Source organism: Limulus polyphemus, unplaced genomic scaffold (genome assembly GCF_000517525.1).
Source record: "Limulus polyphemus unplaced genomic scaffold, Limulus_polyphemus-2.1.2 Scaffold373, whole genome shotgun sequence".
NCBI lineage: Eukaryota > Metazoa > Arthropoda > Merostomata > Xiphosura > Limulidae > Limulus > Limulus polyphemus.
This window is the reverse complement of record NW_013665983.1, coordinates 520305-538388: the sequence shown is the minus strand read 5'-3', so window position 1 is coordinate 538388 and position 18084 is coordinate 520305. Positions and strand designations below refer to the sequence as shown.

Below are 18084 nucleotides of genomic sequence, written 5' to 3'. Positions count from 1 at the left end.
CATGGTTCTGAGAACAATAAAACAATAAAATGAAGTATAAACTAATGAAGTTTTCTGTAAGAATCAGCAATCATTTTATAATAAAAAAAAAGATTTATTAGTTGTTCTTTTATAGTGGTTACCAGGTCGGTCAAACTGACAGAGTTTAGAAGGTTTGAGAAATAATAAAAATTAATTTTGGAAATATTCAGATGTGAAAAAGTGTTTTTAATCATAACATGAAAATCACTTTGCACTCAGAGCAGACAACACTCTGATTCCATATATTCACCTACAAATCTTTAGTAAAAATACTTAATTAAAAATTCTGATTTTTCATGTACAAAAGCCTTGTAATGTTTACTGAAAGCTTGTCAAATTTTGTGAAGATACACAAAACATATTAAAAGTTATAGTATGAAAATTCTGATGGTTACTTTGTGGTAACAAGGTCAGTCACATCAATCAACCCTGTACGGAAAGAGTTAATTTAGGCAGGAAGGTAACAAACTAGAAAACAACAAAAATGAGCAGAATGGACCAGCCTCATAAGAAATTGGACCAAATAAGGACATTCAAAAAATACAAAAAAAAGGAGTTAGTTGGTATTTATTTACCTGTTAGACCATCATATTGATGAAAATTAGTTGATTCTGCACAACGAATTAAATTGTTGTCAATGTTTCTAAGATGTGAGTAGAAATATTCAGTATGTGCTAAATCTATTTGTATCAAATCAAGAAACATACACTGATGGTATCTATATAATTATTCCATTAGTAGAAATTGTGAGTGCATTTCAAAGCACATATAATGATTTATAGTAATGTATTAATTAATTAAGAAAAGAAGACAAGTAAAAGAGAAAAGTTATGTAGTGCTTTACAAAACAGATGAATCAGTTTTGATTAGAACACTATAAATATGATGGATGATCATTTATGAAGATTAATTATCTAACATGAAAACAGTAGAATGCAATTTTATTAGAACACCTCATTGCTCCTGTGGTTTTGATTTGTTGTGTTTATGAAGAAGAACTAAAATAACTTAAAATTTTGGAAAAAAACAACAGACTTAGCAAATTAGTGATTTTCTCCCTTTATCCATATATTTAATACAATTAGTTCCTTTAAAATTTCAAGAGAAAATCAGCACATAGCCACAAATAATTAATGATTAAGTGCACAAATTTTTTACAAGTTGTTCTATGTATTTAATCTAAATACAAATTACTAAAAGATTGCTACAAATGGTTTACTTTAATTTCTCTACTGATAAAAAGTTTCAGATTTTCATATTCTGAGTTTTTGTGCAGGTACATGTAGGTATACAAGAGATGATAGTTTTTTATTATCATCCAATACAGCTAACATTGTGTGATGTTGGCATTAAAATGCGAAAATAGAGTATTAACCACCCTTTGACAGAGTCAGTGTCAAATGTTTACATAATGCTGGTTGGAATTTAATAGAAATTGCAAAATAGAAAAGGTTTTTGCAACATACTGTGAAGTAAACATTGGACCATTACTAGGAATCCCTATCCTGTAATAGCAGACAAGGTAGAGGATAAGGAAAAAACCTCACCTCAATACCCTGAAAAATCAAAGTCATGCACACATAAAATTAAAATAAAAAAGAGTACAGTCTCATGTAAACTGGAGAAACATGGTCTCTGTGGAATAGTAGCAGCAAGAAAGCCCTTAATGCAAAAAGAGACTAGCAATGGCACAAGGTACTTTGGACAGACAAGTCTAATCTGAATTGTTTGGTTCCAACTGCCATTTATATATTCAACAAAAAGTCAATAAGAGGTTGCAGAAGGAGTACCATGTGCCAACAGTCAAGCATACAGGAGGCAAAATATCTACAGTGTTGACCTTCTTCACAAAATTGATGGATCAGTATAAATTCAACAGTATATTAGTCCATCATGCTATACCCTCTGAGACAAGCTGATTGGGCAAAATTTCAAATTTCATGGAGATAATAACCTCAAACACTTCCAAGATATGTTAAGATTATTTAAAATAACAAGTAACTCAAGAGATCTTCATTAAGTGGAATAGCTGCCAAAAGGTCCAGACCTTAAACACATAGATCAAATATGACAAAAGTACCAACTGTACTAAAGAAAGCCTATGGAATCAAATTACACAGTGACTTTGAGAAAATATGTAGACATTCAATGTCCCAAAGATGCTTATGAAGTCAAAGGTGTCCACACTAAATATTAGCATTAAAGAAAGTTAAGGACATTATTTTTGTATTACTTTTGTAATAATTTCCTGTAATATTAACTTGCAATAAATACAAATTAATTTTGATAGCATATCAATGACTATTTTGTGTGTAAAGCTCATAATTTTACAATTGTTGTGGTTTTCTAATATATTTTCACACTACCGTAACTATGCTCATATATTACTAAAGTTTTTCAGGAAGCTTGAAATCCAATCAGCAATGTGAATTATTCTGAAAGCTTGAGCACTTTTGAAAAGTAGAATTGCCTTTTGGAAGCAACTAAGCCTTTTCATTAGTTAATTTCAGCATTAGGTGTTTAGTGGTCAAATACAGCTGTAGAACTTTTGAATACTAGAACCTAAATTTTTTGGACCATCAAATTTATGTCTAATTCTGAACAAACCCCACCCTACTACTATAAATAGGCCTGAATGATATCCTAACATAAATTGACCTAAAAATAAACATTAAATAATCATAGCTACAGGGAATACAACAGCTTGGTCTGAACAACTAGAGAATATTTCAAAAGTGTTTGACAGAGAAGATTTGTAAACAAATTTGTTCATGTTTTCCAAACCACACATATCCATGACTATCATAACTTATAAAAAAGTTATTTGGGGGCATGTTTTCAAAAAATATCTTTATTTTTATGAATTACTAATTTTTTATATTTTTTTACAATATCAAAAGCACAGGGAGGTATCAGTTTCAAATTTTTTTATTATAATAGGGTATTAGGATTCCTAAAAACGTATGTTTATTCCAGACAATATAACTCAATAGAGATTAGACATACAGCCTAGAAATAATAATAAAAACATTCTTATTATGAAAGTTGTAAAACATCAAAAGGAATGGAATTAATAATTGTCTTAAAACTAGTTAAAAGCAGTTCAAATAACAGCATAAATTACCTTTTCCTGTAGTAACTTAGAGGATGAACATGTATTAAAATCCTCTACAGTAATGTGGTCAGATTGTACACAAGCCCATGGTAAAACAGTTTTAAAGGTTTCTGGACTGTGCAGAGAAAAATCTGACTGAAGGAATATCTAAAAGAAAGAAACCATAAATGTTAATTTTACATTAGCAATATAAAACATGACTGTCCTGAAGTATAAACAAAAATAATATACAATTTATTTTTCTTCAAATGCAAAGTATATCTAGGGTTAAAAAAAAAAGTTATCTTTACCATAACATTTAGATATTCTCATAACTATTTGTCAAGATACATTATACACAAGTGCCAAGAAAATAATATCTTCCAGTTGTTTTCTTTGACATTTCTACTTCCCCCTTTCTTAATGTTCTATATTTGCATATCTTCCAAATCTCATTTACATCACAAAATGGAATGATGAGCCACATGTATAATACCTTATACCAAAACATCCAAGTGCAATCAGGTTCAGCCTCAGGTACTTCCTACATCTAAGTTTATGTCCCACTTAAAGAACCTCATTTGGTCTTTCCTTTTACTCATACTTCTCTAGTGTGAGGGAATAGAAACATATGGTAGATTTAAATATATGAATTTCACTTTAAATTGATAACGTCAGTTTCAAATATGATAGCCCATATGTACCTTTAACTTAATTGTTAGCTAGAATCTCCACACACTTACATGAAAATGGAACTGGAGAAACCAGTGCTGCCTTTCACTCCTGGGGAAGAAGAACAGTCAAAATCATGCCCACAAAAAGATATTATCTTGGTAATCATTATATCATGTGATAAGAAACGTAATTCCATGTTGTCAAACATCAGTACAAGGAAGTTAGGAACTCGGACTAGATGAACTTCAAATGATATCCCCAAAAACTTCACATATCAGGTAGTCTAAGACTTAACATAAAGGGGACATTTCCTGTTAGAAACACAACTTTCTTAGAGAATGAGTGAAACTGAAGGATATTCCCTTGCATGGCACATAAGACAAGAATGTTAAAAAGAGCTCATGAACTTCCAATGTTGGAACATGTTCAATCAGACATTTAGCATGATCAAACATGTTCAATCCACATGGAAGAGTGGTGCAATGAATCAAACTGTGACAATCCACGTTCTAAAAAATTCGTGTATTCTAAAGACAACATCATCTTGAGTGAAACTGGTTCAAGGAATGAGAAGTACTAGGTATATGCTTCTATGTAAAACTTCTGCTGTCTCAAATAGTTATTGTTTTGTTTGTTTGTTGACTGTCATGCAAAGCTACACAATAGCTATCTTTGATAGCCATTCCTAATTCTGAAGTGATGGATTAGATAGAAGTCAACTAGTAAACACCACCAATGGTCAAATCTTAGAATATTTTTGTCAGACCAAATAGTTCACAGCATAATTTTGTTTTTGTTACCGGAGGCAATAACAGGACGTGAAAAACGAAACTCAGATACACAATTGGCAAGCTAACCACTGGACCAGGCTCAGCCCAGTACATATTGTTAAACCTGAAAAGTAAGTCCAATATTACAATGCTTTATTATAAAGAAAGTGTCTCAGTAAGAAAAGCATGAAGCAATCCAAAACATATGTTGGATGCTTTTGTTTGAGAGGATAAAAAACAAGTGAGCAGCAAAAATAAAAAATTAAAATGTAATTTACCAAAATCAGTAAATTTGGGACTGAGAAATTACAATATAGTAATATTTACTTAAGCTTACTTCATTAGGTTTTGAGATGTCACAAGCATCATAAAACATCCTAGAATATTTTTATATTTCTACATAGTTCTAATGAAATAACAACATTAACTAATATTTTAGTTTATACTGTTTACCTTCTAAAATATTATAAAACATAACCTAAACACTTTTCTTAACAAGCTTAAACTTACTTTTGGCACAGTGTCTATATCTGGGAGTCTTTTATCTGAAAAAATAAAATAGAATGATATTATTTTGTTTTCCAGATTAGTAAAAGCTTGAAATTTCAAATTGATTAAACATGTATGCATCTACACATGACAAATTTTATAAATAGCTCTTAATTCTTGGCTTTAACTATGTTGCATCTCATAAATACTTTCATGGCTCTTTTCAATTACCAAATATACAAAAACTTGATACATTTTTGACAACTGTAAACTTTTTTTTCCCTATAGACAATGATTTACTGAATGTTATAAACAGAAATAAAATAAAAATTACATTAAATGATTTGAAACGACACTTGTGTAAAACATCTATTTACAATTAAAAGGAAACATAAAAATTACATACCTTTTACAATATCAAAGGCACATTAAAATAAATTCAAAATGTCCAAAATAGGACAAAGTTCTTATTAAAGTATTTCCACATATATATTACATGTGTTAAAACCATAGATGTAACCTACTTCTAAATATGCCTTTCAGATTTTGGAAGCTCACAGCCATATAAGAATTCTTTAACACCAATAAAGGTTGGATGATGCCTGGCTTCATAACAAAATGCTATATTACAATTATTTACTTAAATAAATGTCAAAAAGAAAAAGACATTCTTCTACATATGAGCTCAATAAAACTAAACCTTATGAATAAACTATATTCCCTAATAATAAACTGTTTAGTTCTGCACAAAATGAACCAAAACCAAAACCAAAAAACAAAAGATAAAATGTGTTATGGATGTAAAAACATTTGCTTTCTCATAACTTGCTTAGATTTTCTTTACTGATATGATGTTTATTGAATTATCCTTAAAGATATTTCACTAGAAGTACAAAACGTATGAACAAATATGAACTTATAACATATATCCATATACAAATAATAATTTTAAAATATTTAAAGAAAGTGATATGTAAATATAAGTACTTGTGACGAATGATGTAAGAAACAGAAAAAAAGCTGTATAATCATAACAGAAAAGAGTACATCATGAATTAGTCAATGATAATTTAAAAAGAAATAGGCAGTTGCTTTATCAAATCATTAGGCTTTGTTAGCTATCTTAAACCTAACATTTTACACTAACATTACAAATGTTGGTTAGATGCATCAAAGGTTTTTTTGCTCATGGTGAAAAGAACATTATTCAAAAAACCCAGATTTTGAGAAAGCTGGACTTACTCATATATTTTGTTTACCCCAGTTTTAGATGTAATCTAATCAAAACTATATAACAGAACATTCATTACTTACAAAGTACAATTATTATATAGAATGCAAACATCAGTAAGATAGAAGTAAAAGTATAAATACTTTAAAAAGGTGCAATCTCTATTTTCAAGCATTAATTGATGCTAATCTGGCTCCTATACTTTCATATGAATATGTAAAATGTAGGATAGAATTACTGAGGATCAAACATGTAGATGTACTCCATCTATATATCTCAAAACCTATTTCAAAAATTACATTTTTAATTCAGACTTTTTCTCTTTAAAATTACAAAACAGTCAATATTCTCAGATAAAATTATTCATGTAAAAACCTTTTACATACAGCTTTAGTATCATTATAAAAATGTTTCGGGCATTATTTACAGGATTCTAAAATTTATTCAAATTGATATATGTACATGTGGTAGATATTTTACAGTCACTCAGTATTCAGGCTTTTCTGACATTCACTACTTTGTTGGTTTTTTTCTGTGATGATAGTTGATCCTGATTTTTTGTATCGTTTTTATTGTTCAGAAACTTATAATGCTAAGCTCCGAACTGATTTACTTTGGAAACATAGTTTTACTCAAAATACAAAAAACAAATCAGGATTGAAAGTGTAAAGGATACTTTTAAGAGGATGAAATAACAAAACAGTGATAGAATTAGAATAAAAATAATTTAGTCTTCTTTTATTTTAAGAGTATATACCTTCACATGCTATAATGAAATGATAAACAGATAGTATGGCACAGTAGTAATTCAAAAATGTACCTGCACACAGTGACCTAACTCCATAAAAATAAAGTCTGTGAATCTAATGTGTAGAAGGAAAGGTACAGTGAATTCTCATAGATAGATTAAAAGATACAAAACACACTGTTGGAATCAAACGAAATACAAATAAAATGAAGAAATGAAAACTGCATGATGAAATGATCACAGATAAGGAAAATGAACTAAGAAGATAAAAAATTAACTTTAATTTCAACTAAAGCTCGTGTGGTCATCACAGGAATCATAAATGGCACAAAGGAACTTATTCTACCACAAATGTTGACTCATTCAGAATCAGAACTTTATCTTCTTTAAAATAGTTAAAACTGCACATACAAGGCACATTCTTTCTGTAATTGACCAATTAGAAAAGGCTACCAAAGTGTGGAAATATTTCTGTTTTGTATGACAGCTGCATGGTATCCCCTATACAATGTAGGTAAGAAATACACATTATGGAAAGTATGATATATATATATATATATAGTATTTGCACACAACAGTACTTCAAAAATATACTACACTATGACAACATTCTGGAACATAACACCTTTAAAAGTTGGGTAACAAGTGTTTTCACTCTAGGGCCCTATAATAATTATAAGGAATGAGCTCATGTTTGGATTTAACTGCAGCTTTGTCTCTGTTATTCACAATTGCTACCAACCACTGGTGACATCTGCTGGAATAAACGACTAATCTTTTTATAAATAGCACTGAATGTGGTGAGATTTGAATGTCTGTCTGTTCTGTTACTTAAGCAGCATTTCAAAATGTCTACAAGCAATTGAAATGGATTAAAGCCCAGGCTCTAGGTTGGTGAAGGCAGATTTTGAATGTTATTTCTTATGTACTATTACTGCACATGGCTTGTGGGATAGATTTCCGTGCTATAAAAGGCATGGTCCTCTATACAATTCCATCAATTCAAAGTGCAAAATTATCAAAATGTCACAATAAAGCAAGCCATTCATTACCATTCATTCCATTACCAATGGATCAAGGCCAAACCATAATACTACTCCTACCATCCTTCACAGTTGTGATAGTATAGTTGTGTTTAAAGTATTCTCTAGCTTTCCATCAAACACATGTCATTCCATTTGAAGCAAACAATTTGTAGTAGGACTTATCACTCCATTGTTTTTAACCCAAATTTTATGGCTCAAAGTACAATTAAAGCTAACACAGATGTAACAAAGAGCTTATGAACTGCACCTCATCTATTTCTTGTCCATTTATACTTAAATTACTGTAGAATTTGTTTCTCTCTAAAAAAAAAGGCAACTTCAATTCATTTCCAGTTCTTTGTTCTTATTTTAATAAGTGAGACACATTCAAGTAAGATAATGAGTTAGCTATGAGAATCTCAGCAAAATGTCACTAACATGTCATAGTAGTTTATCTCAAATGTCAGGCTACTCTAAATTTTTAATGTTGGAGCCATTACTGGGGTTTTATTGGTCACTAGACATTGTTAGGGAAGACTCTGTAGTGGTCTGCTTATACACAGTTATACTGATGTTAAGTTGTTCAAAAAACATTAAACCTTTGGGAGTACATGAAGCTAACAACTACTGTTTGCAAATAAATAAGGTATCTCTTAAATTGAAAACCACACTGAAGATTTCATGTGAAGTGTAGAAACTAGTATCCATTAAATATTTGGTATTGTTCCATTAGTGTGGTTTTAAACTTTATTGTAAGTTACACGATATTGTGTATTTACTTATTATTATAGGGTATACTCTACTTAGTCTTTAATGTTACTTTCATAAACAGTATTGGTTAGAATGTTTAGTATTTCTATTTTCATTATTTAAAATTTTTTATTATATTTATATTTTAGAGGCCATTGTTAGTTTAGTATATGGATTTACAATTAAACTTAAATCTCCTAAGCTGGCAGAATTTCCTGAAATAGTATTGGGTTTAAGGCCAAAAATATCACTAACAATGAGGGTACCCAACTGCTGAAACAACACATTTAACCTTTATAAGTAAAGATATAAGAAAACTACATTCAATTATCTATACTCATTACTGGGTTGATTTTTATTTTTGAGTTGAGTAGGTACTTTGCTCTGATCTAAAGTTAATATTAATACCATTAGATTAGGCTACATTTGAGTTGAGTTCAAATTGTTTGTTTTATATATTCATGCAAAGCTACACAGGAGCTGTCAGCACTAACTGTCCCTAAATTTGAAATTATAAACTAAATGGAAGAAATCTAGTCAACAGAACCCACAAAGAGCCCTTGGGCTACTTGAATGAAATAGGGAGATTTTACTATCAGTCTTATAACACATACATAGCCCCAAAGTGCAGAGCACAATTTTGCAGTAACAGGAAACGAACTATGTACCCTCAGGTTTACACTTTGACATGTTAAACTAATGTTTTACTGATAACCAGTTCAGGTAATAAGAATTGGGCCAATCGAGTGACAATCGGAATCGGAAGAATTTGTCAAATTTCACGATCTAGGAAAACCACTTGCCGAAACATTAAAAATAACCCTAAAACCATTTTATTCATTACAACAATCTTCTGATTTATAAGTATACTTACAATCACAACCCTGTATTTTTTCTTTCAACATGAAACATTATTCACTATAGAATAAAATATCATCAGTTAAAACAATCTCCGTCTGTTTCTCATACATTTACATATGTTGATACGCTGAACAAAAGAAAGATTTAAAAACCATGCTCCACGCTTCATGAAGGTTTAGCAGTGAAAGAGTTAAACACCTGCCCTTTATTGATAAAAGAACATATCATATCAATGAATTAAATTTTGTTTGGCAATTCAAAGCTTTTAAATATTTCCTTCTTTGCATCATTGATACAAGTTCTGTATAAATTTTAAGAGGTTTAAGTTGCTTTGCTTTTGTTTCAGGCACTGTAAATAGCTCACAATACCTATACCTTTATTGATCTAAGTACATATCATATCAATGAATTAAATTTTGCTTGGCAATTCAAAGCTTTTAAATATTTCCTTCTTTACATCATTGATACAAGTCCTGTATAAATTTTGAGAGGTTTAAGTTGCTTTGCTTTTGTTTCAGACACTGTAAATAGCTCACAATACCTATACGTTAAATTTAAAGTAAGGAACACCAACCTTGCCACCTAGCAGCAGGAAGTAACTTCAGATCACTTCTAGCTTCTTCAGTGCTTGAAATAGAAGATCTAGTTGTTTGTTTCAAATGTTGCAGGTATCTCTGATACAGAAAATTAAATTGATTAGAAACATCTAAAAAATTTTTTTATCATAAAAAAAATATGTGGACTATATTTCCAGGTTCACGAACAAGAATTTATCAAAAACCATTTAGCTTTTCTAAAAGAAACTTACACGTGATTGCAACCTCAATGTTGTACAACTTTCATAATATACATGTATTACTACTAATTCAAACAGTTTACATGCACTTTAAAAGCACATTAACTGTGAATGAAAAAATATATACAATAAAAATTTCAAAAATTAATTTTCCTACACTGGAAATATATTTCAGACATGTACTTACTTCTACTCACATACACAGCTCTCCTCGTTCAGTGCTACCCTCTATTTGCAAAACTTTTTTCACAAGCTCATGTGACTCTATGCTGTTCTATCTCACTATCACTTCGAGTTCAAGCAGAAACCTAAGCACCAGTGAACAGTGGAGAGGAAGGATAGGAAGTGTGAGCAGAAGTAAGTACAGTGAAACCCAGATTTTATGTGCCCCAATTTAACGCGAATTTGGATATAATGCGATGGGTTATTAACTCTTTCAACACGGGCACTGTCCCTGGAACTGACCTCATAACCATAACCTCATTATAGTTTACATACTAATAACTTTTAATATTTTAAGTGTATCTTTACAAAATTTTGTAGAATTATAGTAAACATTAGAAGCCTTTTGCACACAAAAAAATCAGATATTTTAATGAAGTATTTTTACTTAAATTTGTCCATGAAAATATCGATGATTTTTTTTTAACTAGTCTGAGTGCAAAGTGATTTTCATGTCAAAATTAAAAACACTCTTTGTCATCTAAAAAATCTCGAATTTCCTTTGTGTAATCACTAAAACCTCCTAAATGCATTTCAAACGTTTTTTTTTTACTAAATCCTTATGGTTTTATGTTATTTTCTCTACCTTAGCTCAAAACGGTATCAGTCAATTCGACCAACCTCATAACCACCAAAAAAAAAAACCTGAAGCCATTGAACACCTCGGGGCTAGCCTCCACTGGCTGTAGACTCAGGAGGTGAACCACATAAAAATCCTCCAACTCAGAAGCATTCTACATTTCGTTTGCAGCCAGACATATGCTACGTTCAAGCAAAGAACACTCGATCAGTCTTTAAGAAATAAACTGCAAAAGATGATTGCTAATATTCTTGAATGTTTTTATTTGTTGTTTTGTTTATTAAAAAGCCTACTAAAAATAATTTGTTTTAATTTCTACTGTGACAACATCGATTCATTTGCAAAATTCTTTAATTTAGAGGTAATTTACTTGCCAGAAAGGGAATGTGTAAAAACTAGTCAAAGAGGGCAAAAATAGAGGTGTTTTAGGATGTTAGGTCAATACTGGGTCAGTCTGAGCAGTGATTTTCTTGAACCCTGATTTAGCACGACCCCGCTTGTTTCATGACATTTTATGGACCTCAACGATCACGTTATAACGATGCTACATTGTACCTGTCAGAAATGTATTTTCAGTGTGGAAAATTATAATTTCTGACAAAGTACCTTCCACTCATATACATAGCTAGAATCTCACACTGAATAGGTGGAGTAACCTGTGTGAGGGAAAAAGAAGAAGCATCTTTCAAATGCATCCAGAGGATACCCTAATGAGGGAACCCTCTAATAAGAAGATTAGATGTGGGAGACTCCACCACATCTGTACCAGGTATACTCTTTGCCCAGATGTGGAAAAGGTGTGCCAGATCCAAGTGAAAAATTGTGAGAAGCACATCCCAATGGGAAAAAAATGGCTAGACAGTGATCCTAACCACAACATTAATTGCAATCTTTCTCATGAACAAAATGTGGGAAAAAGAAGGGATTTGCCCCAAGACGTAGAGTGGCTAGGGTGCAATGGACTGTACACGGCAAGTCAGCTGCATCCAAAACTCAACCATCAGGAACCAACATCCATGTGGGGGTAGGATGAGGATCATACAATTGGTAAGTCAACTAAAATCGAAAACCCAAACGACGGGAACCGACATCCATGTGGGGGTAGGAAAGAGGATCATACCGTCTTCACTTCAAGTTCAGCCAACCGGAGGGAGAAATTCAGAGAACAGGGTACATAGATATCCCACTCAAACCAAACAGACCAGATTACCTCAAACACAGAAACATCCTCAGCATAAAGACATCAAAAGCAGTCACATGAAGCAAAATGAGTGAGGCACCAGGCACCCCCTGAACACATGTGGGAGGACTTACTGTGATTGGTTCAGCTCTAAAATGCAACCGCTGGTAACCGATGCCCATTAGGAGGGTAGGATGAGGGGTCCCACTTGTTATGATGGCTCACTCCAAAGCTATAACATCCTCTCTGAGAAGCCGGTGCACAGATGGAGTGTCTTTTCAGAGGATTACTGTCAACTACACCAGCAGAAAACCACCGCCCTACTCTCAACTGAATGGATTCATCAGTCTTTATACTGTTGTATATCTCTCATTCAGCAGGATACTTCCATGGTGCACCACCCAAGCCGCTTGGAACTAGAAAGTGGTAAGGACTCTCATACTCCACTGGAAAAAATGGGGGGAGAATGCGTGGACACTGGAAAAGAATATTTTGAAAAGCAGACCAAACCTGATTTTATTCAATCTATGGAATGGTAAGGATGGGCAGCAATCCCCTTCTGCTTTATCCATGAAGTCCATGGATTAGTAAGGTCCAGAATGGCATATTTATGAACCAAAGATATCGTGAGGAATAATCTATGAGTGATCTTATGGAACACCCAATCTCTTGTTTTCAAGGTGGTGTATTTTGTGGCCATAGAAATTATGAAAGTGAAGTCAACATGACCTTACAGTGTGAGTGTTAGTACAATTCTACATGACTGAAGTATACTTGGATAGGCACCACTCACCACAGAATAGGATCCTGGTCAAAACATTGGACAGGCCTCTGAAAAATAATAAATATAACAAAAAAAGAAAAATTAACCAGTTACAGTTTCACTGAAAAGTGAAGGATAGCTACAGGTGGAAGACGGTACCCAGACAAGGAAGAAACAGTTACCCAAAGAAGATAATTGGAGAAAAACGTATGAAGTGTAGTCCCAGTACTTAATAGATGAAGTACCTCCAACAGATGATGGGGTTCAGATGCAGGTAAAAGGTAAGGTGCCTAAATGGAGAGAGGACACTACGAACTGATTATGGGAAGAAGGAGACAAGGAATAAAAGGCCAATTGAATCACAAGCTGAACCCAATGGGTAAGAGAGGAAGGGAAGAAAAAAATCACAAACAGAGGAGAGGTGCAAGTGAAAGGAACTGCAGGAAACAGATTTAATAGAAAGAAGCCTTGAAAGCAATGAAGCAACCCAGAGCATATACGGAACAGACAAAATTACCTGGATCTGACTGAGAATAAAGGGTGGAAGATGGCAAGAAATGAAAATGACAAAAAGAATATTCCACATGAGCCCCCAAAGTATAGGATCATAAAATCGAATCAGAACAAAAAGAACCTTTCAAGCAGAAATAGCCAAGAAAGCCAGATATGTGCTGACCAGAAAGGATCAATTAGAAAGACCTGACCCAGAGTGACATGGATGATCAACATCACCCAGGTGAGATATGATGGAAAGAGAAATAACTAAAGTGAGAAACTGGATCCAAACCTGTCTAAACATATCAACAGCTAGGGCGAGTGTAAGATAGTGAACCGTAATGGTGTGGAAACATTAGAGAAGGAGAAAAGATGGTCCCAACAGAGGTGGTTGAGGAAAACTGGTCCCAAATTATGTGGTGAAAAAAAAAACCTAAGATAGGGTCCCGAGAAATGTTTGTTTGTTTGTTTGTTTGTTATAAATTTCACACAAAGCTACACGTGGGCTATCTGTGCTAGCTGTACTTAATTTAGTAGTGAAAGACCATAGGGAAGGCAGCTATTAATCACCACCCACCACCAACTGTTGGGCTATTCTTTTACCAACAAATAGTGGGATTGACTGTCACATTATAACACCCCCATGGCTGAAACAGGGATTCAAACCTGTGACCCACAGATTGTGAGTCGAGCGCCCTAACCACCTGGCCATGCCAGGCCTTTAAAATGCCAAGCTGCGAAGAAAGACTGAAACAATTCACTAAAGAAAGATTGTTGTTGTTTGTTATTAGGCACAAAGCTACACAAAGGGCTATCTCTTCTCCACCCACCACGGGCATCAAAACCTGGTTTCTAGCAGCATAAGTCTGCAGACGTACCGCTGTTCAATTGGGGAGCCTCGAGAAATGAAAAATAAGAATGTGTACCATAGGCAATCACAGTCTTGCAGAAATTGTCCAATCCGATTGTGATCAAAGACTACATATTAAAACAGGGAAGAAACCAGAAGTGATTGAGACAAGACCAATCTGTCCAGAACTCCAATCAGCATTGAGCATAAATGACAAATGGAGAAACCCCTAGGTAGGACAGGTAAAGAAAGGGAAGATCTCAGACATGGAACATGAATAAAAATGACATTGACTCGGAATGCAACAAAAGATCAACCAAAAAAAAGGAATATAGAATTGCAGGCACCCCAAGTGATGCTAAGTGTACAGGAGTAGCCTCAACAATAGACTAGTGGAGAAAAAAGAGCCAACCCTGAGTCCCTATTAGAAGTGGATGGTAAAGAAACAGTAGAAGACAGTGTCCTACCCCAGAAAATCCCAAAAGCAAAGAAGACACATGTGGAGGGAAAGAACAGAAGATGGCAAATGCCCCCACATGGAGGGAAGGAAGAAGAGGTACCCCATGAAAATCCCCTAGATATAAGTGGAACACCTAAGAAAGGAGATGTAATGGAGAAATTTCCTGTAGGAGAAACTATGCAGGGGGCAAAATGGATAGGATTAACAGGCACTGCTCATCATGAACAATGTCTGGCAGAAAGAAATAAAAAGTAGAAAAATCTTGTAATGAATTGTGTGTCTTTTTTCTTATAGCAAAGCCACATTGGGCTATCTGATGTGTTCACCGAGGGGAATCGAACCTGTGATTTTGCATTGTAAATCCAAAAACTTACCACTGTCCCACCAGGGGGACTTTTAATGAAGTATTAAGTTCTGTAACTGGATAGAATTAAAAATAATTCCAATTCCAAATAAGTTACAAATATTACTATTGTATAATAAATTGTAAAGTGGTTGAGAGAAATTGATATAAAGATATGAAAAAAAAAAACTAAGAGAGCACAAACTAAACGTCACAACCCGAGCACTGCTAAGCAAGAAGGGATAGTTAGGTAGAATAGCATAAAGAGAGTCACATGAGTAACGTGGGTGTGTGGCATTACTATTGTTGGAGGTTTGTTACATAACTTGCAAGTGAGAATCAGTTAAACTATGTGAAACAGAGGGCAGCACTGAACAAGAATAGTTTTTGTATGTGAGAAGAAGTAAGGTACCTTGTTGGAAATATTGATGTAATATTTAAAAAAAATTTTTTTTGGTGAATGACTTTTTCTTTTATTATTTTACTCTTCTTATGTCTTTATACGCTTCTTTATATTTTATAAATTCTTTTGTAAAATTCTATTTGGTATTTGATACCATTTCTTCTAGTTTAATTTCATAAACATTGTGTCATGGTCATCTAACAATTAATTTTTCTAATTTACTTTTCTTCTCCAATTCCTTAACTCTTTCCATACAGGGTTGGTGTATTACATCCACCTTGTAATACCAAAGCATGCATTAGAATTTCCATATTATAACTTTTGAACATTATAAGTCTTTTGAGCACAAAAACTCAGATTTTTTATTAAGTATATTTTTACTAAAGATTTGTAGGTGAATATATTGAGTCAGAGTGTTGATTGCTTCAAGCGCAAAGTGACATTCACATTAAGATTAAAATTACTTTTCTTCATCTGAAAATTTTAAAATTTCATTTGTGTAATCTCTAAATCCTCCTAAATAAATATCAAACGTTTTTATTTCTTTTCAGTTAAACTTTATATTTTTTCTGTTACAATTGATTTGACTGACCTTGTAACCACCATAAAACAATAGGAAATAAATATAAATTACCTCCTTTTTCTTTCTAGAATGACTGCAGATTGTAACAGGAAACTACATTTGTTTGTCATAAATATCTGATGACTCGTAACTGTTTTCATCTGTTTCTACTTCATTTTATTGTTTATTGCCCTTTGGACTATGTCTAACTACTAATCCTGTCATACAAGTCATAAATCACTTGGCAAATGAATAGCTCAAGTTACCCTATTGAATGATGTAACTCCTAAGCTACTCGTATGAATGCCTTGTGGAGAATTATTGCTATTATTAGTTTTCTTTATCATACATAATCTAACTTAATAAGTTTCTGATCTTTACATTTTAGTTAATATAAGTAACAAATGTAGTACTTACCTTTGACCTCTTTTTTTATGTCAGTTGCTAATGAAATTTAAGCCCTTTTTTTATACTGATGGTGCTAGTACACTAAATAATTTTTATTTACTTAAATAACATATCTAAGAACACAGATTAAGAATATGCACAAAGTAATCAATGCCCTATAATTATTATAATTTAACAGGCTTTCCAACTATGGCATAAAAGTCTTAAACAATTTTAAACAAGTTCTCAATCTGAACACCGTGAGAGAAATTTTCAAACTGAAGATGAAACAGACAATACTATGTACTTAAAACAACATAATATAATACGCCATTTAATAGATTAAAGCTTTGTCTTTTTGTTGGTTATAAATGGTATAATATCAAACATCAGAGAGAATTATTAGCAATTGTGAAAGAGATGATGTGACAGGTGGGTGTTGCAAGTGGGACTGACTTTCTAGTTTATGTCTCTGTAAACAAAGAAGATTGAAGGCTATAAAAATTTGATTTAACTTAGTAATAACTGTATTATAATGAGTAATTTACATTAAACTTTCAAACTTCAGAGGAGTGGTAAATATATTAAAGAATGGGCAAGACCTAGGGAACAAATATCATGATTCTGAAACAAGGTAAGTTTGAGGATTTATTTAAATATTTCCTTTTAAAATTAGGAAATTAAAACTTATATACTATTAAGTTTAATTCAATAACTATGTTTTGATATCAAGTTTATTCATATACATTGATAAAGTTGTTTAATTAAAAAAGATCGTGACATGTGCACTCTGACCTACCCATAGCGAGAGGTTAGCTTGTTCGTGTGTCAAATGGTATACACTTCTTACCAATTTACTGGTCAGTTTTCTCATTAACACTTAAACTTGTAAAAATTATCTAAATTCTCTCAACAAATTCCCATTCTTTTAACCCTGTGTTAGTCTTCTGTAAAAATTTTCCGTAGTTACTCTTCCGGGGTCCGAGCAGACCTCAACATAAAAAATTAATCTAAAAATATTTAAATAATAATAAGCTATTATTTTGGAAACAAAAAACACTAAAACTCAAAATTTATTTCTTTATTAATCAATAAATGAACACTGAATATTACAACTTGTTTCTTTTTTACCACCTAAATTAAGTGTAACAATTTAACACAAATTAGTGAATACTGAAGCTACTGTGAACAACAAATGTACATGCTTCCATCTGTCTGCACCAGTGTTTACAAAATATTTGGTGTCCATGAAGACCTGGGAAGACTAATACAGGGTTAAACTGATTAAGATATTGATACATTTCTGTTTTTAAACTTTCACACGTGCTTTTTTGTTTAAAATAATTAATATATATATATATACACCTAGGAAAAAAGTT

At 32.4% G+C, this 18084-nt stretch overlaps 1 protein-coding gene across 4 annotated transcripts in view; it reads right to left on the bottom strand.

The window, feature by feature from the left end:
* LOC106457786 (vacuolar protein sorting-associated protein 54-like) overlaps positions 1 to 18084 on the bottom strand; it is a 111145-nt gene that overhangs the window by 70471 nt on the left and 22590 nt on the right. For all 4 annotated transcript variants that reach the window (XM_022383830.1, XM_022383829.1, XM_022383828.1 and 1 more), the window contains exons 4-6: positions 10239 to 10338; positions 5071 to 5105; positions 3146 to 3283 (exon numbers count right to left, since the gene is read on the bottom strand). In XM_022383830.1, coding sequence (XP_022239538.1) covers positions 3146 to 3283; positions 5071 to 5105; positions 10239 to 10338 — 273 coding nt within the window. The remainder of the gene's footprint in view (positions 1 to 3145; positions 3284 to 5070; positions 5106 to 10238; positions 10339 to 18084) is intronic.